Genomic DNA, 19,451 nt, shown 5'->3' on the forward strand with positions numbered 1-19,451 from the left:
ACATTTACTTAAGCAGCAACTTCCCTGTATCTTGCACCTATGCTTTTAACGCCATCAGCGCTCTCGTTTTAGTTATGCTGTACATATTATTTATGTAGAAAAAGATTGGATGTTCTGTAACATTATTGATTTCAACATACACTGATCAGAGACTCACATAAATTTATCATTGGTACATTTAGAGAAGTGGGCAAGTATGGCGTAGTCATACTACTTAGTCCTTGGAGCCCTTGCTGTGTAAAAATGGGTCTTAACCCTTTACCACTAAAAAAAAACACAATTTGACGCATTTGGAGTTATTTAGAAAATCAATTTAAACGTAAGTGCTTTCTTCATATATTCAAGTTTGAAAGGCTTCATTTCCAACTCAAGAAACTGATGAGTAGCAAACAGCAAAAAGCCTGAACAGACTGCAAGTCACTCGCAGGCTGTTCTGGATTTATGCTGTTTGCACATGGCCATTTTCACTTTGCTTCCTAATGGGAAAGGGTTAAATCATGTGTGTAAAGTGTTGTCCCAGATTAGCCGACTAATCAGGGACGACACTCACTGCTTTCATGGATTTTTTAAAAGTAAAAAGCAAGTTTCAATTTAAGTGGACTGCACAGGCTTACCTGGGATTACACTTAAGGCACATGCATGAAGCCCCATTTCCCAAAGTGAGGCTAAATTATTGTATTTTTACGGCATTGTGCTTAAAAAGAGCCTAGTAACTGCCCCTTTAAATATCACTGATAAATGTGTAACATTTCAAAATAATGGACTCAATATCCTTGACATTGATGTGTTACTGCCCCTTTAAATATCACTGATAAAGAGGTGTATCTGTCATATTACAAAATAATGGACTCAATATCCTCGACATTGATGTGTTACTGCCCCTTTAAATATCACTGATAAAGAGGTGTATCTGTCATATTACAAAATAATGGACTGATCTGTGACTTTTCGCATGCTCACAGTTATTGAATAGTGATTTTATTATTTTACTTCTATTACAATTTTATCAGTTGTCATGGAGTACAAATGTCTGTGTGATGTGTTTGTGCTAAAAGAAAAAAATTGGCGTCTGTTTAGTTAAATATTGAGGACATATTATAAATGACTTTATATACTATAACATACAAGAAGGTATATTTTATTCATTTCTTGCACTGCACATGTCGTATACTCAGAAACGAGTACACTGAATTACTGTTTGCGATCGTTTGTATACGTGTTTTGTTTGTTATTATTTAAGGGATAATTGTGAGGTAGGACTAGTTCTCTAAGTAATTTAAATTGGCTGTGCTTTGTAAAAAGAGGGTTTAATGCATGTGCATAAAGTATCGTCCCAGATAAGCCTGTGCAGACTGCTCTGTTCCATTGTAATTTCCTGCAACGATATCTATTCATATGACACACGAACAGTAACTTGGTACATGAACATGTGTTGAATATATTGTCCCACAAAAAACACACAAAAAAGAGCATTTTTGTATCTTGTTAAATCTATGTTACGAGACCATATCTAGCATTGAAATGTTGGATATTGCTACAAGGAACATTGCTTTTTTTATATGTTAACTGTATTTTTTTTAAATATTGTACAAAATAATCTTTGACTTTGAGTGTTTATGGACTTTTAAGTGCTTTGTAATTATATTGCAGTATAATTAACTCAATAAATCAATTATTGAGTGACTTGGATAAGTTATGTATCTTTTGGGGGAAAGTTTGGTAAGATTTTTGGGAAATAATGTTACTTTTTGCCATTGGGAAACAGCAGGTAAAAGGCTGTAATTTTTCGGCCAAAAAAAGCCTGATGACCTTGTTTGTTTCAGCAGCGTGATGACCTTGGTCTACTGGACGAGGAGGTCACAATCGGGGCACACTCCAGGGGCAAGTAAGTCTGCAATTTTACAGGATTGTTCATGCTTATTTCTTGGAAAACATAATGAACTTTGATCTTTTAACAACACTTATGGTTTCTACAATATTTTTATTTCAAAGTAAGTCTCTTCCAGTTATGGTGGAATGTGTCTTACCTGATTAGTCTGTACATCACTGTTAATGTAAGGTGCAATGTAACTAGTGCATTCTGCATAGTATTACTGATCTGAGGTGACATTTTATGTTCATACATTAACCCTTTCCCACTCAGAAGCAAAGTGGAAATGTGCAACCAGCATGAAATAACAACAGCCAGTTCAGGATTAATGCTGTATGCTGCTTATCAGTATCTTATTGGTGGAAAGGATGCCTTAAAACCTTGAACGTAGAAAAAAATGTCATTAATTAAATTTGATTTTTGAAGGGACTACTTAAGCTTTAAAATGCATATCTGAGGGGGAAAGAGTTTAACCTAATTTTCCCGCCACATGCCCCATACATTAACTTATGACCTTGTTTGATGCAGCTACCAGTCGATATCACCCACTGCAAGCATGTCGGCATCACGGGATTGGGATCCACTCAGCGGCACCATGTCGCCTGGGAGACGGACCTTCTGTCTCCTAGCAACCTTTGACCTCATTCTCACCTTCATCCTCTGGGTCATTTATACACAGGTTTGTGAAAAACATGCACATGTGTAGAAATGTGGGAAATTCAACGTTTGAATTTGTTTTGTTTTTTCTTAATGCATGTTTTTTTGTGTTCAGTCAAGAGCAATTTAAGCTTGTGGAAATGGTCTTAAAGTTGGATAATACTATGTTATTTTAATTCACCTGAGAAAAAAGTTCTCAAGATGAGCTATTGTGATCACCTCATGTCATTTATCCTTCATCTTTCGGTTTGTGTCTTCAGTTTAGCTCCTAATGCTATAAAGATCACATGTTCTGCTCAGTCTTGGTAAAACTTGGTTAGAATGTTTATATTAGCAATATATAGGTCAAGTTTTAATTTGGATCAGGTGGGTCCAATAACTAGGTCACTAGGTTGATTTTTAGCTCTACTGCGCATTTTGTAAAGTCAAAATATAAATATAATGAATATTGTTAAAAAATAAGAAATGTATGCATTTTTTATTAAAAAATTTATTAAGTCAATATTTTGTATATAAGTCAGTCTATGTCAGGTGTGTGGCATCATGTGGTATCTCTGTAGACCATAGCTTTCATCCAGTCTTGATAAAACTATGTCAAAATGTGTCATATCTAGAGAGAAAGCTTGCTTCCATATAAGAAGCGGTATAAATTGCATAAAAACACATGCTTTAGGAAGTGAGGGGAATTTTTTTATTTTAAAAGTTATTGTTGATTGTTGAATAGTTATTTTTATGCTCCCCCTAAAAAAAATTGGGGGGAGCATATAGTCGCCGCTTCGTCCGTCTGTCCGTCCGTGTGTCCATCCGTGCACAATTTTGTTCGGGCTATTTCTCAGCAACTAATGACCAGAATTCAATTAAACTTTATGAGAAGCTTCACTACCAAGAGCAGATGTGCATATTATCAGCGGGTTCTGGTTGGATGATTTTTCACAGAGTTATGGCTCTTTAAAATTTTCTATAAAAAAAATTCTTGTCCCCCCAACTACTGTGCCCTCAAGACGTTTCCTTTTATCTGAATATACATGTATAGTGCAATATTGTGACATAAAAAACTTTGGGGAGCATCACCCGTCTCCGACGGTTTCTTATTTTTAAATGATCTGATCAATGTAAAAAGAAAACAATATTGTACTGTTCATGTCCCTCAGACATTGGTAACTTTTTATCAAAATATGCATTAATTGTTCGTGATTGTACCTGTGGTCTTATAAATTAATCGGTACTTAATTGCACTTTCCCATTAAAATAATTGTTTACTGACACGCCAAAATGACCATTTTGTATTAAGGTTGGTATAAGGAACAAAATCCTATGAGATAATTTTTTTCAACTCACACAAGGCAATATCTTGCTCTTTTATGTCTTTGAAAATTTTAATAATCTTTTATTTTTATGCCCCCGGTAGGGTGGCATATAGCAGTTGAACTGTCCGTCAGTATGTCAGTCAGTCTGTCCGTCCATCCGAAAAAACTTTAACATTGGCCATAACTTTTTCACTATTGAAGATAGCAACTTGATATTTGGCATGCATGTGTATCTCATGGAGCTGAACTTTTTGAGTGGTGAAAGGTGAAGGTCAAGGTCATTCTTCAAGGTCAAATGTCAAATATATGGCGTCTGTCCGTCCGAAAACTTTAACATTGGCCATAACTTTTTCAATATTGAAGATAGCAACTTGATATTTTGCAATGCATGTGCATCTCACGGAGCTGCACATTTTGAGTGGTGAAAGGTGAAGGTCAAGGTCATCCTTCAAGGTCAAATGTCTAATATATGGCGTCTGTCCGTCCGTCCAAAAACTTTAACATTGGCCATAACTTTTTCACTATTGAAGATAGCAACTTGATATTTGGCGTGCATGTGTATCTCATGGAGCTGAACATTTTGAGCGGTGAAAAGTGAAGGTCAAGGTCATCCTTCAAGGTCAAATGTCAAATATATGGCGTCTGTCCGTCCAAAAACTTTAACATTGGCCATAACTTTTTTAATATTGAAGATAGCAACTTGATATTTGGCATGCATGTGTATCTCATGAAGCGGCACATTTTGAGTGGTGGAAGTTAAAGGTCAAGGCCATCCTTCAAGGTAAAAAAAAAATAAAGCAGCATTCTCATGAAGCTGCACATTTTGAGTGGTAGAAGTTTAAGGTCAAGGGTATCCTTCAAGGTCAAAGGTCAAAAAAAATATAATTTTTTTTTTCTTCAAAGCGGTGTTCTCATGAAGCTGCACTTTTTGAGTGGTGGAAGTTCAAGGTCAAGGTCATCCTTCAAGGTCAAAGGTCAAAAAAAAAAAATATATATATTTCAAAGCGGCATTGTCATGAAGCTGCACAATTTGAGTGGCGGAAATTCAAGGTCAAGGTCTTCCTTCAAGGTCAAACAATTTTTTATTTTTTTTTCTAAGCGGTGTTCTCATGAAGCTGCACATTTTGAGTGGTGGAAGTTCAAGGTCAAGGTCATCCTTCAAGGTCAAAGGTAGAAAAAATAATTTTAAAAATTTCAAAGCGGCGCAATAGGGGGCATTGTGTTTCTGATGAACACATCTCATGTTGTTTTCACTGAGTTGTTAACAACCCTCTAGGAAATGAAGAATTAAAGCTGCTAATATGTGGTGGGAAAGACAGTTCCTGTTTGTTGTACATAATGCGGGAAAGACGGTTCCTGTTTGTTGTACATAATGTTTTTGATGCCAAACTTTGTCAGTGGAAAGCATGGGTGCGACTTATGACCACATTTATTTTGTGTTTACGTAATATTTAGATTTAATTGATAATTAATTGTTTGGACGCCAGTTGGGAATGAAAGCATATTATCACAATTGTGAAAGTACTGTTTACCAGTTTGTGAGAAAATGGGGCTTTATCCATGGTCATAAAGTGTCATTCCAGATTGGGATGTGCAGACCACATAGGCTAATCAGGGATGACACTTTTCGCTGGTATGGAAATTTCTGTTCAAAGGAAGACTCTTCAAACCAAAATTCCAGTCAAGGCAGAAAGTGTCATCACTGATTATCTGTTTGGACTGCTCAGGTTAATCTGGGACGACACTTTCAGCACATCCATTTAGCCCGGTTTTCCCAGAGCCCGACTTATTATTTGTCGTTTATATGATTTCAGCTTATTGGGATGAAGCCTATATGGAAGGCATTCACTGAACAAGTGGGCAACTACACTTTCGAGAAGTCTTTATTTGACACAGTTGTAAGTACTTTGAGCGACCGCCGTGGTCTGGTAGCTATGGTTTCGGCCAAGTGACAGGGAGGTCATGGGCTTATTTCACACAGTGGGAGTGTTGTTTTTTGAGATTTTCATGAAAGGCAACAAGTTCTGAATCTACCCAGGAAACTTACTTAAGAGTTCTTCAATAAGCCTCAGACCTTGAATAAGCCTTTCAAGCCTTGAGCTTAAATAAATAGGTTCATACTTTGTACTTAGGTGTTAAGAAGCTGCAACCATGATTTTAGAGGATCATTGTAAAGAAAAAGCCTGTTTTATTGCTCCACTAAAGTACAACTTTCTTCTTGTGATCTTTTGTGATCAACTTTTTTCCGTTGTCAAATCTTTAAAACCTCTTGATACCACTCTAGGAGACACATTTTTATGCAACTTGGACATTTTTTGTATTAATCTATGCTTTGATCACTGAAAATGTACACTTACTATTAAGGCTAGCAAAATTTTACATGGGCCTGTTGAACAATCCAAGCTAGCTCTGACTTGCATGTGAATTTTAATATGAATTTCTATGAATGCTCTTGAAAATTGTGTATTTGTAAAAAACGAAGAGCTTTTAGACTTGTTTACAGTTTTGTGAATATAGTATAATTGTGTTTTCTCATCTAATCAAAAGAATATTGTAAGTCTGGTTCTGGAAAAATGGGGCTTAATGCATGTGCGTAAAGTGTCATCCCAGCTTAGCCTTTGCAGTGTGCACCAGGCTACGGGTAATCTATTTCAACACTTTTCTGCCTAAACTGGATTTTGCCTAAAAGGAGACTTTCTTTGAACAAAAAATACAATAAAAACTGTAAATATCTTTTCTGATTAGCCTGTTCTGCACATGAATAAAGCCCCGTTTTCCTAGGATGAGGCTAATATTTAACTAGTATTACCAATTGGTATATTACCACAGCTGGAATAGTAAGCTGACAAGAGCATCATTTCCTGTCTCTGTGTTGTAAAGTTTGGTTTGCCTTGCTCATTTCAGATGATTGCAGCCACAAGGTTTACATTTCTCATGTTGGCATACGCTCTTTGTAGAATACGACATGTCTGGGTTATAGCAGTAAGTATTCATAGATTGTTTGGTCATCTGAGCAACAAATAATCATGGCAAGCCATTGAGATCACCCTGTGTCTGGTGTTGTGCTGGATATGTATTCAACTTTTATCTTGTTATTGCACTTGAGGCCACATTTAAGACACACAATTGAATGAAGAGCTTGACAATATCTAAGCTTAGATGGAAGTTGGGTCATTTGCGTTCAAAAACTAGGTCAAAAGGTCAAATCTTACAAAGAGCTTATAATTCCTGAAGAGGTCACATTTTTATGTCCCCCACTATAGTAGTGGGGGACATATTGTTTTTGCCCTGTCTGTTGGTTGGTTGGTTGGTCTGTTGGTCTGTTGGTTGGTTTGCGCCAACTTTAACATTTGCAATAACTTTTGCAATATTGAAGATAGTAACTTGATATTTGGCATGCATATGTATCTCATGGAGCTGCACATTTTGAGTGGTGAAAGGTCAAGGTTAAGGTCATCCTTCAAGGTCAAAGGTCAAATATATGGCTCAAAATCGCTCATTTAATGTACACTTATGCAGTATTTCAATATTCAAGATAGCAACTTGATATTTGGCATGCATGTGTATCTCATGGAGCTGCACATTTTGAGTGATGAAAGGTCAAGGTCATCCTTCCAGGTCAGAGGTCAAATATATGTGGCCAAAATCGCTCATTATATGAGTACTTTTGCAATATTGAAGATAGCAACTTGATATTTGGCATGCATGTGTATCTCATGGAGCTGCACATTTTGAGTGGTGAAAGGTCAAGGTCAAGGTCATCCTTTAAGGCCAGAGGTCATATATATGTGGCCAAAATCGCTCATTTTATGAGTACTTTTGCAATATTGAAGATAGCAACTAGATATTTGGCATGCATGTGTATCTCATGGATCCGCACATTTTGAGTGGTGAAAGGTCAAGGTCATCCTTCAAGGTCAGAGGTCAAATATATGTGGCCAAAATCGCTTATTTTATTAATACTTTGGCAATATTGAAGATACCAACTTGGTATTTGGCATGCATGTGTATCTCATGGAGCCGCACATTTTGAGTGGTGAAAGGTCAAGGTCATCCTTTAAGGTCAGAGGTCAAGTATATGTGGCCAAAATCGCTCATTTTATTATTACTTTGGCAAAATTGAAGATACCAACTTGATATTTGGCATGCATGTGTATCTCATGGAGCCGCACATTTTGAGTGGTGGAAGTTTAAGGTCAAGGTCATCCTTCAAGGTCAAGGTCATCCTTCAAGGTTAAAGGTCAAATTAAAAAAAAAATCAAAGCGGCGTTCTCATGAAGCTGCACATTTTGAGTGGTGGAAGTTCAAGGTGAAGGTCATCCTTCAAGGTCAAGGTCATCCTTAAAGGTCAAAGGTCAAAAAAATAATAAAAAATTTCAAAGCGGCGTTCTCATGAAGTTGCACATTTTGAGTTGTGGAAGTTCAAGGTCAAGGTCATCCTTTAAGGTCAAGGTCATCCTTCAAGGTCAAAGGTCAAAAAAATATCAAAGCGGCGTTCTCATGAAGCTGCACATTTTAAGTGGTTGATGTTCAAGGTCAAGGTCATCCTTCAAGGTCAAGGTCATCCTTCAAGGTCAAAGTTTAAAAAAAAAAAATTTCAAAGCGGAAGGGGACATAGTGTTTCCGACAAAATTTCTTGTTTTATGACTGAATCTTGATGAAACTTGGTTTGCATGTTTAACATGATAATACATAGGTCAGGTTTGAATCTGGGTCAATTGTTTCCAAAAACTAGGTTACTAAGTCAAGTATTTACATTGTTTATTTCTTCGAACTCAGGTGAATTCTTCAGGGCCATCACAGCCCTCTATATCGTATTTATCCAAGTGAAGAGGATAATGTTGTGACTGCAATTGACTTGAATGAATGGCTGGTTTTGTGAGTTTGAATCACAACTGAGGAATGACATTTGTGAAGGGCAGGAACAAAAATATAACTTGAGCAATTCTACTGGTATTTCTGATTCAAGTAGGGCAGTTGTCAGTTACTGGCCACAATAAGTGTACTAAGTACAGGTAAACCTCTTGAATACAGTGTTTTTTTCTAAAACAAAATTTTTTACAGGCTGTTTCCCTATGGAAAAAAAGGAACATTCTTCCCAAAAATCTTACCAAAATTTCCAGAAAAAAGATACCAAACTTATCCAATTAACTCAACAATTTATTGAGTTTATTTTACTGCAATATGATTCCATAGAACTTAATAATATAAATTTAAAAATGCAATGAACATGGAATACTGCTATTTATAATCATATTAATAATGCATTATTTTCCTAATTTCAAAGTTAATTGCACTATTTTTCCCAATCCAGAAGGCACAGGCTGTAAAATATAAAGCGAACAAAAATCTCTGGGATAATTGTAGCTTGCCCTGAAATGTGTGTGAACATTTAACCCTTCCCCACTCAGAAGCAAAGTGAAAATGTCTTTGTGCAAACAGCATAAAACCAGAACAGCCTGCAAGTAACTCGCAGTCTGGTCAGGTTTTATGCTGTTTGCTGCTCATCATATCTAAGGGTTGGAAATGAAGCCTGAAAATTTTGAATCTACTAAGAAAGGTCTAAAATTAATATTAACTTTCTTAGGTACTACAAATGTGTCAAAATACGTATCTAAGAGGTAAATATAATATGAAAAGCTTGAGCTCTTCAAAGAATGTGATATCACAAGATACAACATGCATATAGATTACTTAAATATCAAGGTCACAGCCTACCTTTTAAAGGGACTTGTTCACTTGTTATTGGTATTAAAAACAAGTCATAAAATATACTTACTAATTATGATGTTTTAAAAAGTCTAAATTAATTAAAGTGGCAAGAAAAAAAGTTGAATACAAATTACTGGGTTTCCCAGGATTTGAACCTGGGCCTCTGGAACATAAAGATCAGGAGCTATCCCAGTGCCACAAAGGATTACATCTTCTACACCGATATTAGTACTAACCGTATTTTCCAAATTGTTGAGAAAAAACTTTGCAAACAGTTTATTATTTTACCAATTAAGAATGAGTATACTCTTTGAATGGACCAATATTTTTAAGATTTGAACAGAGAGGAGTATACATTCTTTTTATACCCCAGAAGGAGGGCATACAGTGATCACACTGTCTGTCTGTACGTCACAATTTGCGTTTAGGTTTCGAAAAATGCTCATAACTTCTATGTCGCTTCAGATGTAACATTCATATTTGGTATGCATGTGTATATGGACAAGGCCTTTCCAAACGCACACAAATTTTGACCCCTTTGACCTTGATCAATTTAGGGTCCGCGTTTAGGTTTTGAAAAATGCTCATAATTTCTATCAAAGCGTTTATCGGGGGCATATATCATCCTATGGAGACAGCTCTTGTTTGAATATATGACTCTTTTTTTTTTAATTCTCATTTTACCAAACTGTTTACAAGTGCCTTTAAGTTAAGCAGATGCTGGTGATTTAGATTCATTTTTGTTGAATTGTCTTTCAGTTGACCACAACGATGACCTGTGCGTACCTGTTAGTGAAGTGCTTTATGTTTGAAGTAAGTCGGCTCGCTCCTCAGTGTTTTTTGTTTTTATGCCCCCGAAGGAGGATGGAACTGTCCGTCTTTCCATCACACTTTACGTTTAGCTTTCGAAAAATGCTCATTACTTCTATGTCGCTTCAGATAGCAACTTGATATTTGGCATGCATGTGTATCTCATGCGCATTTTGAGTGGTGAAAGGTTAAGGTCATCCTTCAAGGCCAAAGGTAAAAAAACAAATCCAAGGGAAGTAATAAGCTTTAAAGGGAGATAATTATCTGTTCCTGCCAAATGATGAAAAATAACAAATAAATAAAAGCGGCACAGTAGGGGGCATTGTGTTATTGACAAAGACATCTTTTGTTTCAAAATTGGGTTCGGTATTCGGCCCCATTCCCTAAGGAAAAAAGTATATATTTTTCCCAAATGGGACCTAACGAGCGAGACCTTACAAATTTGAAGCATTTTTGAGTAAAAAAACATCAACATTAATTTCCCAATTTTAGTCAAAACACCGTGAATTTTCCCAATCAAAAGGGACGGGGCCCCATTCCCAAAATGGTGAAAAAAACTACACTGCTCCTTAATTTCCCTAGAGCAAACCTCATTGTACTTAACTGAGGTGATTTTCCTGAAACATCTTAAGTGATCTTTATTTGTATTTTCCAACTCCATTTTATATTTACTGAAATTCTTTGAAATTTGTACTAATTAATGTGTTTTTATACAGTTCAGTGACAGTGTCTTAGGAGGAAAGAACCCTCTCAGCTATGTTTTGCTGATCATCTGTTTCGTTCTTGCCTGGGTGGAGACATGGATGCTGGATTTCAAGGTCATTCCATCAGAACGCCAAATAATCAGGGCTGCTAGGGGTAAGATGGACTTTCATACTATATGAGCCTCACTCTGGGAAAACAGGGCTTAATGCATGTGCTTAAAGTGGTTAACTAGATTGGCCTGTGCAGTCAGAAGAGGCTAATCAGGGACACAGTCTAACCCTTAACTAGATGTTTTGCCGTTTGAAAATTTAAAATACCATAGAAAGGGACTGCACAGGCTAATCTGTGACAACAATTAATGCACTTGTATTTAAGCCCATTTTTCCAAGAAAGGGGCTCAGCTTTTATGATGGGTATTTTGTATGTTTCATTTATTAATTTTGACAATTTCTGGACAATTTATTTAAAAAAAAATTGTTTATAGTTTCTCAGTCTTTTTTTTTAATTACCCCTTTATATAATTATTTCTTTAACTTACACGGTTATTGACTTAATACTTTAAGTATGGAATACATTAATAACAATTGTAAATTCTTCAAAATGTTAACATGTCATTTTAACAATGGGACTTTCTCATTTACCAATTTAAATTGATTATTATTTACAATAATAGATACTTTCTTTTCTCTAGAGAGCATTGTGTTATTTTTTATGGGGGAGGGTGGGGGGTCTTGTACCATGATGGAATTAATACAAATCATAGCTTTACAAGGGAATTGGGTAGTAGATATGGTATCCGCCTAGCTATTAGGAGGTTACTGGTTTGATTCCCATTGAGGTAGCTTTCATTACATCACCCCCAAAGACACCAAGTACTGATTTTACACTTGGATTTAACTCAATACCCTGTCAGTTAGCCACTCAATACCCTGTCAGTTAGCCATATGCTTTTGATAAAATCAATCAATAAATAAAATAGGTAATACATAATGAAATAAATAGTTTTGAACTGAAAACAAAATGAACAATTTCATTGTGGGAAAATTTTCATGTATGAAGATAAAATATTCAAGAAATTTCCATAGAGCGCTTTTTGACAAGTTTCTGTGCAGTTTTTCATGACAGGTCACCATGGCCAAATAATGGAGTACCTACCCTTATTTCTGTGCTGTTTTTCACAGGTCACCACAGAGGTGCGACGGAGCGCGACCACTTGTTGCCTGCAGATACGGAGCAAAGCATGGCCACGTCAGATAATAGGGAATTCTACACACCAGAAGGTATGACAATATTGGACTGTAACATTAAGCCTTGTTTCGGGAAAACAGGGCTTAATAAAGAATTGTCACAGATTAGCCTGTGCAGTATCTGTGACAACACATTCTGCTTTTATAGTATTTTTGTTTAAAGGAAGTCTCTTTTAAACAAACATTTGTTTTAAGGTTTTATCCTTGATTAGCCTGTGTGCAATGCTCCTTGATTAGCCTGTGTGCAATGCTCCTTGATTAGCCTGTGTGCAATGCTCCTTGATTAGCCTGTGTGCAATGCTCCTTGATTAGCCTGTGTGCAATGCTCCTTGATTAGCCTGTGTGCAATGCTCATTTTAATCTGGGACGACACTTTGCGTCCATGCATTATATAAGTCTAATCTTCCAAGAGTATGATTGTATTTGCATCTTGTTAGATATTGGATTTTTTTTTAAGACAGCATTAAGTAGTATTGAAGATTTAAAAAAAAATCTAGTGTGAGTTATGTAATTGGTTTTGTGGGACACAAAAAAAGCTTCTCATGTTTAAGTGGAAATGTTTGATACTTTAAAGAAAAACATTAGCACAAATCTGGAATGTTAAAACGTTATTTTAAAGGGGCTTTCCATGTTCATGATTTTGATTTATAATAGCTAATTCTGTTAGACTTTGCCAGTTGCTTTGAAAGACTCTCAATTCAAATGAACATTGTGCATTGGATTCATAATTATCATGTGTAATGTGTCGTAATAACTTATACATAACCCCTTTGGGTTATTTTTATTTTGAAATTGTAGAAGTGTATAGGAATGAAGTGCACAAGGAAATTTTTCCGCAGTTTTTCTTTTTTATTGATAAAATAAAACATGAATAAATAAGCTGAAATGTAATATAGAGTTCTTTGCGCTTTCAATTATACAATAAGTTCTTCATATAAATCAATAGTTTCAAATAAGAAAATTAATACTCCAAACAACTGCCTTTTATCAGTATGAAAATAGTTTTCCAATATAAAAACCCCACAAAAAGATACAGTGTAACACATATGATATGACCATGCTGATAATAGTTGTTTTTTAACCCTTTACCACTTATATACGTATTAAAATGACATGTTGTGCAATTTGGATGTACACTGAATATAAATGGGTGGAGAAAAATGTTGGCTTTCTATATTAGGAAGAAATTACAGCATAAGACCATTCACTTAAAAAAAACTGCCCTTAGACTGAAAACATCTTGTGCTCTGGTTATAAAATCTTTCAGATAAAAGACTAAAGACTAAACTTTGGTGCGTTATTGGTAAATAGTTCCAAGGGACTGAAATCTTGCATTTTTGAGATACACTTTAAGAGTAATGGCCCTTTGCTACATTTGTATAAACCAATTTAATAAGTTGGATGTGTTAATTAGTACTGTGTTATAGACCTACATGTACTAAAAAATTTCAGAATTTTTGCCATTATCTCAACTCATTCTTTCTTTCAAAAGCAAACTGAAAGGCATTCCTTCTTGCATTTAACAATTTGAAAACAATATTCTTTCTTGTTCTTGACAATTTCTTACAATAAAGCAAACACAATCTTCTCTAGTTTATTCAACGAAGTCTGTTGTTTTTTGCATTAATATGGTTTAATAAAATAACAAGTAGGTGTGAACAACTCTACGACTTGTTTTGATACCTGGTTTAATGATATTGTTACATCGCCTACATTACAGACACCGTGAACTTAAACAAACGCCAATCGCTGTGGGTTCATCTGGCTGTGTTCGCTTACCAATATGAACCCAGCGATCATATGTCGCGGGGGCCGTTTGCCATAAGGCGAACAACGCGAATCACCGCGGAACCATAATATCAACCGCGGTGTTCATCGTGTTTGCTAAAATAAAATAATTGAACATAAACGTGTTGTATTGATCCCTTTCATTAAAAAGTGATAATGAATTATGTATTTCACACCCATGCCGATGAAAGTGTTTTCTGTCTTTTTAAATGCCGCGAACATTGTATAAAAGAAAAACGTGTTCGCACCTAGCTGTAGGATACCGCACCTGGAGGAGTGATAATTGCGTGTTTGATTATGCAATTAACAGTTTGAAGCCATGGAGAACTCATAACTAATTGCAGTAATCGTATTATCCAGAGCCTCTGAATTCCCTGATACATACGTGTCAACTGTCTCAATCGCATACATGCAACTTCTCCCATCTCTATCCATTACTCGATAATCCCATATATGCCCGATTTCCATTTTTAGCTCACCTGTCACAAAGTGACATGGTGAGCTTAGGTGACCATGTGATGTCCAGCGTCCGTTGTGTGTGCGTACGTGCGTGTGTGCGGTCCGTCAACAATTTGTTTGTGTAGATAGTAGAGGCCACAGTTTTCATCCAATCTTTATGAAATTTGGTCAGAATGTTTATCTTGATGAAATCTGGGTTGTGATTGTATTTGGGTCATCTTGGGTAAAAAACTAGGTCACATGTCAAAAACTAGGTCACATAATAGGTCAAATAATAGAAAAACCTTGTGTAGACAATAGAGGTGCAGTTTTCATCCAATCTTTATAAAATTAAGTCAGAATGTTTATCTTGATGAAAACTGGGTTGGGATTGTATTTGGGTCATCTGGGGTCAAAAAATAGGTCACTAGGTCAAATAACTGAAAAATCACCAACAATTTGTGTCGACAGTAGAGGTCACAGTTTTCATCCAATGTTTATGAAATTTGGTCAGAATGTTTATCTTGATGAAATCTGGGTTGGGATTGTATTTGGGTCATCTCGGGTCAAAAACAAGGTCACTAGGTGAAATAATAAAAAAACCTTGTATAGACAATATAGGACGCAGTTTTCATCCAATCTTTATGAAATTTGGTCTGAATGTTTATCTTGATGACTGACTAATGGGGTTATTTACCCTCGGGACTTCGGTTAAAAACCATTGCCCGAGCACACTGCTTAACATAGAACTCTGCATAAAAAGCCGAAAACGGCCATAAAATGGACAGCCCGATTTTACTGGGCTGTACCATTGGTATAAATATAAAACTTTGCAGTGTTGGTGCGGTGCCTTAATAAAAATCTATTGGTTTAAAAATATATAACCTTTATATGAAGCGTTAAAAAGACGCAGTGCTCTACAGTGGATAGGCCTAACGCGGTTAAAAAAGCGGCGTTTTAATTGGTTGATGCGCTTATATAACGATGGCGCTGATTGGCCGAAATTTCTTATTAAGGATTGCCAGTAGGTCAATCCGTTTTAAAATAGATTTTCCCACGGCTGACTTTGTACTTTAAGAAAAAGTAAACAATAATGGTTTATATGCAAAAATATAAATGAAAGAAAAAGAATGAGTTAATCCAAAAGAACTTGGAGTTGTTTTATAGTATTAGATTACTATGTTTTTGTTACGTTACTGTACTTATTATTAATTATTATCATTCATATGATGTTGTTATTGTATGTTATTCTTTGTATTGTTTTTTAAGGAGGAGAGAGAGAAAGAATAGCCCAATTTTTATAAGTAAAGATGGTGAAAACACACCTACTGTTGTATGTGGCAGCATCATTACCAGACCCACTGTTCAGTATATACTGCAATGGGTTTGTTGGAGTCTTTAGACTTTGTGATCTGTGTTTTAAATGTTTGAATCCAAATAGGATTATTTTAATATATTAATTATAGAAAAAGGAATACACAGATGTGTAATATGTTTGTGTAACAAAATAATAATATTTGAGGGTTTTCCAGATCACAAAGTGGTTGAACATTGCCACAATATGTTTACATGCATAGTCAAGTACCATTTTTATGTGTATGTTTAAAGTTTAAACTAAACGCCAAACAACAAGATCTAATCATAAGAGAGATATGTTTATATCTAAGAACATTTATTAATGATGCCAGAGCCTGATTTAACAGCTCTCAAATGTAGAGTGAAGTTGCATGTGCAAATGCAATTATATGAGAAGGAAAGGAAAAAAAGACAATATATGATATCACATAGAGTGTGTAACTCTCAATTATATATTAATATTGCAATTGAGTATTGAGTTGTTAAAAAAATAATGAGTACAAGTTTATGTATGTGGCTCAATGTTGAACACTTGCAGACAGGGAATATAGCCGTAATGCTCCAACATAAGACCCTGTCTGTATGGAACTTAAGGAGGATTGGGCTATGGAAAAGAGAGATCCCCCCAGAGTGGCATTAAAACAATATTTAAAAGTGGGTTTAGTAATAAACCCTTATATGTTAAGGGCAATAACTTACGTGTCTCCAAACGGTCACCTTCATAGGGCCACATAAAAATTAAGGGTAAGACAATGTACTTTACAGTTAAAAATGAGACAAAGACAGCTAAATTTGTACAAGATGTACATTATTTACAATATGTACAGGACTATATGCATTTATATATTTAAAATACATGTTGCCACCCTGGAGGGTTGAAAGAAGGAGAGATTTTATGGAAGTGTAGGCCGATGTGGGTGGGGGAAAAGAAGAGCCAGAAGGGGTGGTGTCACTCAGTTGTACTAAGGGAGGTAATTGTGATGATGAAGTCTACAATGGTTGTTTCCCCTGGACCAGAGGGAGTGCACGGTAAATGAAAAATAGTTTGTATACTATTGAAGGAAAATTGATAATGGTAAGATGTAAAATGGTAAAAAGACCAAATATTACCTAGATACGTTAAGATAAACCCAAAAAGCTCTAATCTATCCAATATTATTAGTATACTGATGATAACATTGAAGGAAATAATACTAAAGTACCTTATATGGTATCCAAAATGACAATTAGACAGTAAAACCGAGGCAATTTGCTATATAAAATAGCAATTTAATATAAAAATTAGGATATTTGCTTTAAAAGTAGCAATTTTAACATGTGTTAATGCAATAATAATAAAATTAAGGCAATTTGCTATATAAAATAGCAGTTTTCACAAAAATAAGGAAATTGCTACACAAGATAGCAGTTATAATAATCCTTAATGTACTCCAAGGTACAAGATTAGTACTTTCAACAAGGTCGACAATACTTTGTCCTAGATAGGGCTAAATAGGTGTTTATAATGGTATAAGGCCCTGCACCGTGCACTCCAGTCCGACATGGTTCTTCGAGTTTGAAGGGGAAAGGGTGGGGTGTCAAAGAGGAAGGGAGGGGGTGCAATGCAGCCAACAATCCCAGGTTACTGGACAGCCTCATCCTTTCTTGTAGTAAGAAATGCCATAAAATATGATTATATTAAAAAACTGAAAAATGTAAATGGTGGACTAACGTCATGCTCTCATAAAAAATGTATTAAAATAAAGAAGACCAGGTCAATGCCATTGGCCTGATTTAGAAAGGGCGGGGTAGAACAATAAACCCATTAAGAACTAAAATAAAGGTTGTGTAAAAGCGACACAAATCCAACACAATTATTTGATTACATCAGGTTTGTGCAGAGATTACACATTTTTAAAAGAAAACAGTCACAAGACTGTATAATTAGGTGGGTGTTGGCTGCTCTCCCTCCCCCAATGACCTAGATTTTGTCAGTTATTTGACAATCTAGTAAGTATTTGGCGAGGGCAGAGAAGACCGGGCCCCTAGCTGCTCCCTTGGGGTCTAGCACGTTGTTAAGGTTAAAAACTAGTCCATGGGAGTGCAATGCAGCTTCGAGGTGGTCCCTCTGCGCCTTATGGTTAGGACAGTGTAGCAGCATGTGGGGCGCAGTGAGAGGTTCCTGGCACCTAGGACATGCAGGGTCTATAACGAGGACATACTTTCCTGCGCCACCGGGTAATAGGGTGGTTCCCATCCTCAGGCGCGTGATGGCTCTGTCAAGCACAATGCTTGCTGAGTATCTGTCAGGCAGCCTGAGGGTTTTCGCAGGCCTAGTAAAAGTATGTCGACGGGAAGACAAATTGTCGGTCCGGAGATTCCACTCGCCCAAAACAAATTTCTTTGTCAGGGAGTAGATCTCAGAAGGTGCCAGGGGTTCCCCAACATCTACGGCCCCCCTCAAGAGGCCCTCTTTGGCCCCCCTGTCGGCCTGTTCATTCCCACTGATGTTGACATGTGCTGGACACCATACTAATGTGACCTTTAAAGATTTATCTAGGCACTGTTGATGAAGTTCCAAAATGCTAGCTAAAATATCAGGCCTAGATCTGCTATTTCTGTTTTTTATGGACTCAAGAGATGACATTGAGTCTGATAAAATAGCAGTTTTAGTAGGTTTATTGACCAATATCCAGCACAGAGAGAATTTAATTGCCAAAAGTTCTGCTGTAAAAATAGAGAGATTGTTGCTGAGCCTGTGCGTTTTACTAATGTTTTTTGAAGGGATTACAAAAGAGTTGGCTACCAAACCAGAGTTAGGGCATTTGGAGCCGTCAGTGTAGATTTTTAGATGCTCAGCATACATATTATCTATAAGAGAGAGAGCTTCTGACTTGATGAGTTGTGGCAAGTCAGTTTTCGTTATTTTATTAGAGAGTGATAGGTCAACATCAATGGGTCCAAGCGTCCAGGGGGGGGCCTTGGAGGGCCTCAGGTCTGCTACATGTACCTTGTCGAGACCGGCATCCTCAACCAGGGTCCTAATACTCGCACCAAAAGGTAGGGCGACATGCTTACGCTTAAGTATTTTCCCCTTGACGAAGGTGCCAGTCCCGACAAGTTTGTTAACGGGGTTTGAACCATGCCGAGACTTAACCCTGGCCCAGAAATTGAGGGACTGTTGTTTTCTACGCAACTCAAGAGGTAACACACCGGCCTCCTCCTCTAGCAGTGCACCCGGTGTACAGTTTAGGGCTCTCAGAGCTATCCTTAGGGCCTTGTGTTGAATGGCATCAACCATTTTTATCTTGATGTAATCTGGGTTGGGATTTTATTTGGGTCATCTTGGGTCAAAAACTAGGTCACTAGGTCAAATAATAGAAAACCTTGTGTAGACAATAGTGGTCACAGTTTTCATCCAATCTTCTTGAAATTTGGTCAGAATGTTTGTCTTGATGAAATCTGGGTTGGGATTGTATTTGGGTCACCTGGGGTCCAAAACTAGGTCAATAGGTCATATATTAGAAAAACCTTGTGTAGACAATAGAGGTCACAGTTTTCATCAAATCTTTATGAAATTTG

General features: G+C 36.5%; 1 protein-coding gene across 6 annotated transcripts in view; it reads left to right on the forward strand.

Annotated features, from left to right (window-relative positions):
- The window catches only part of LOC127860115 (steroidogenic acute regulatory protein-like), a 78,881-nt gene that overhangs the window by 18,009 nt on the left and 41,421 nt on the right, over positions 1–19,451 (forward strand). Inside the window, exons 1-8 of one of the 6 annotated variants that reach the window (XM_052397940.1) lie at positions 944–1,131; positions 1,824–1,885; positions 2,399–2,549; positions 5,649–5,732; positions 6,739–6,816; positions 10,306–10,359; positions 11,073–11,214; positions 12,243–12,341. In XM_052397940.1, the coding sequence (XP_052253900.1) occupies positions 1,102–1,131; positions 1,824–1,885; positions 2,399–2,549; positions 5,649–5,732; positions 6,739–6,816; positions 10,306–10,359; positions 11,073–11,214; positions 12,243–12,341 (700 nt within the window). In that variant the 5' untranslated portion in view covers positions 944–1,101. Of the gene's footprint in view, positions 1–943; positions 1,132–1,823; positions 1,886–2,398; positions 2,550–5,648; positions 5,733–6,738; positions 6,817–10,305; positions 10,360–11,072; positions 11,215–12,242; positions 12,342–19,451 lie in introns of those variants that run through there. The other 5 variants (XM_052397935.1, XM_052397937.1, XM_052397936.1 and 2 more) reach the window with 5 other exon arrangements.

The sequence above is a fragment of the Dreissena polymorpha genome, chromosome 15 (assembly GCF_020536995.1).
Source record: "Dreissena polymorpha isolate Duluth1 chromosome 15, UMN_Dpol_1.0, whole genome shotgun sequence".
In the NCBI taxonomy this organism is placed as follows: Eukaryota; Metazoa; Mollusca; class Bivalvia; order Myida; family Dreissenidae; genus Dreissena; species Dreissena polymorpha.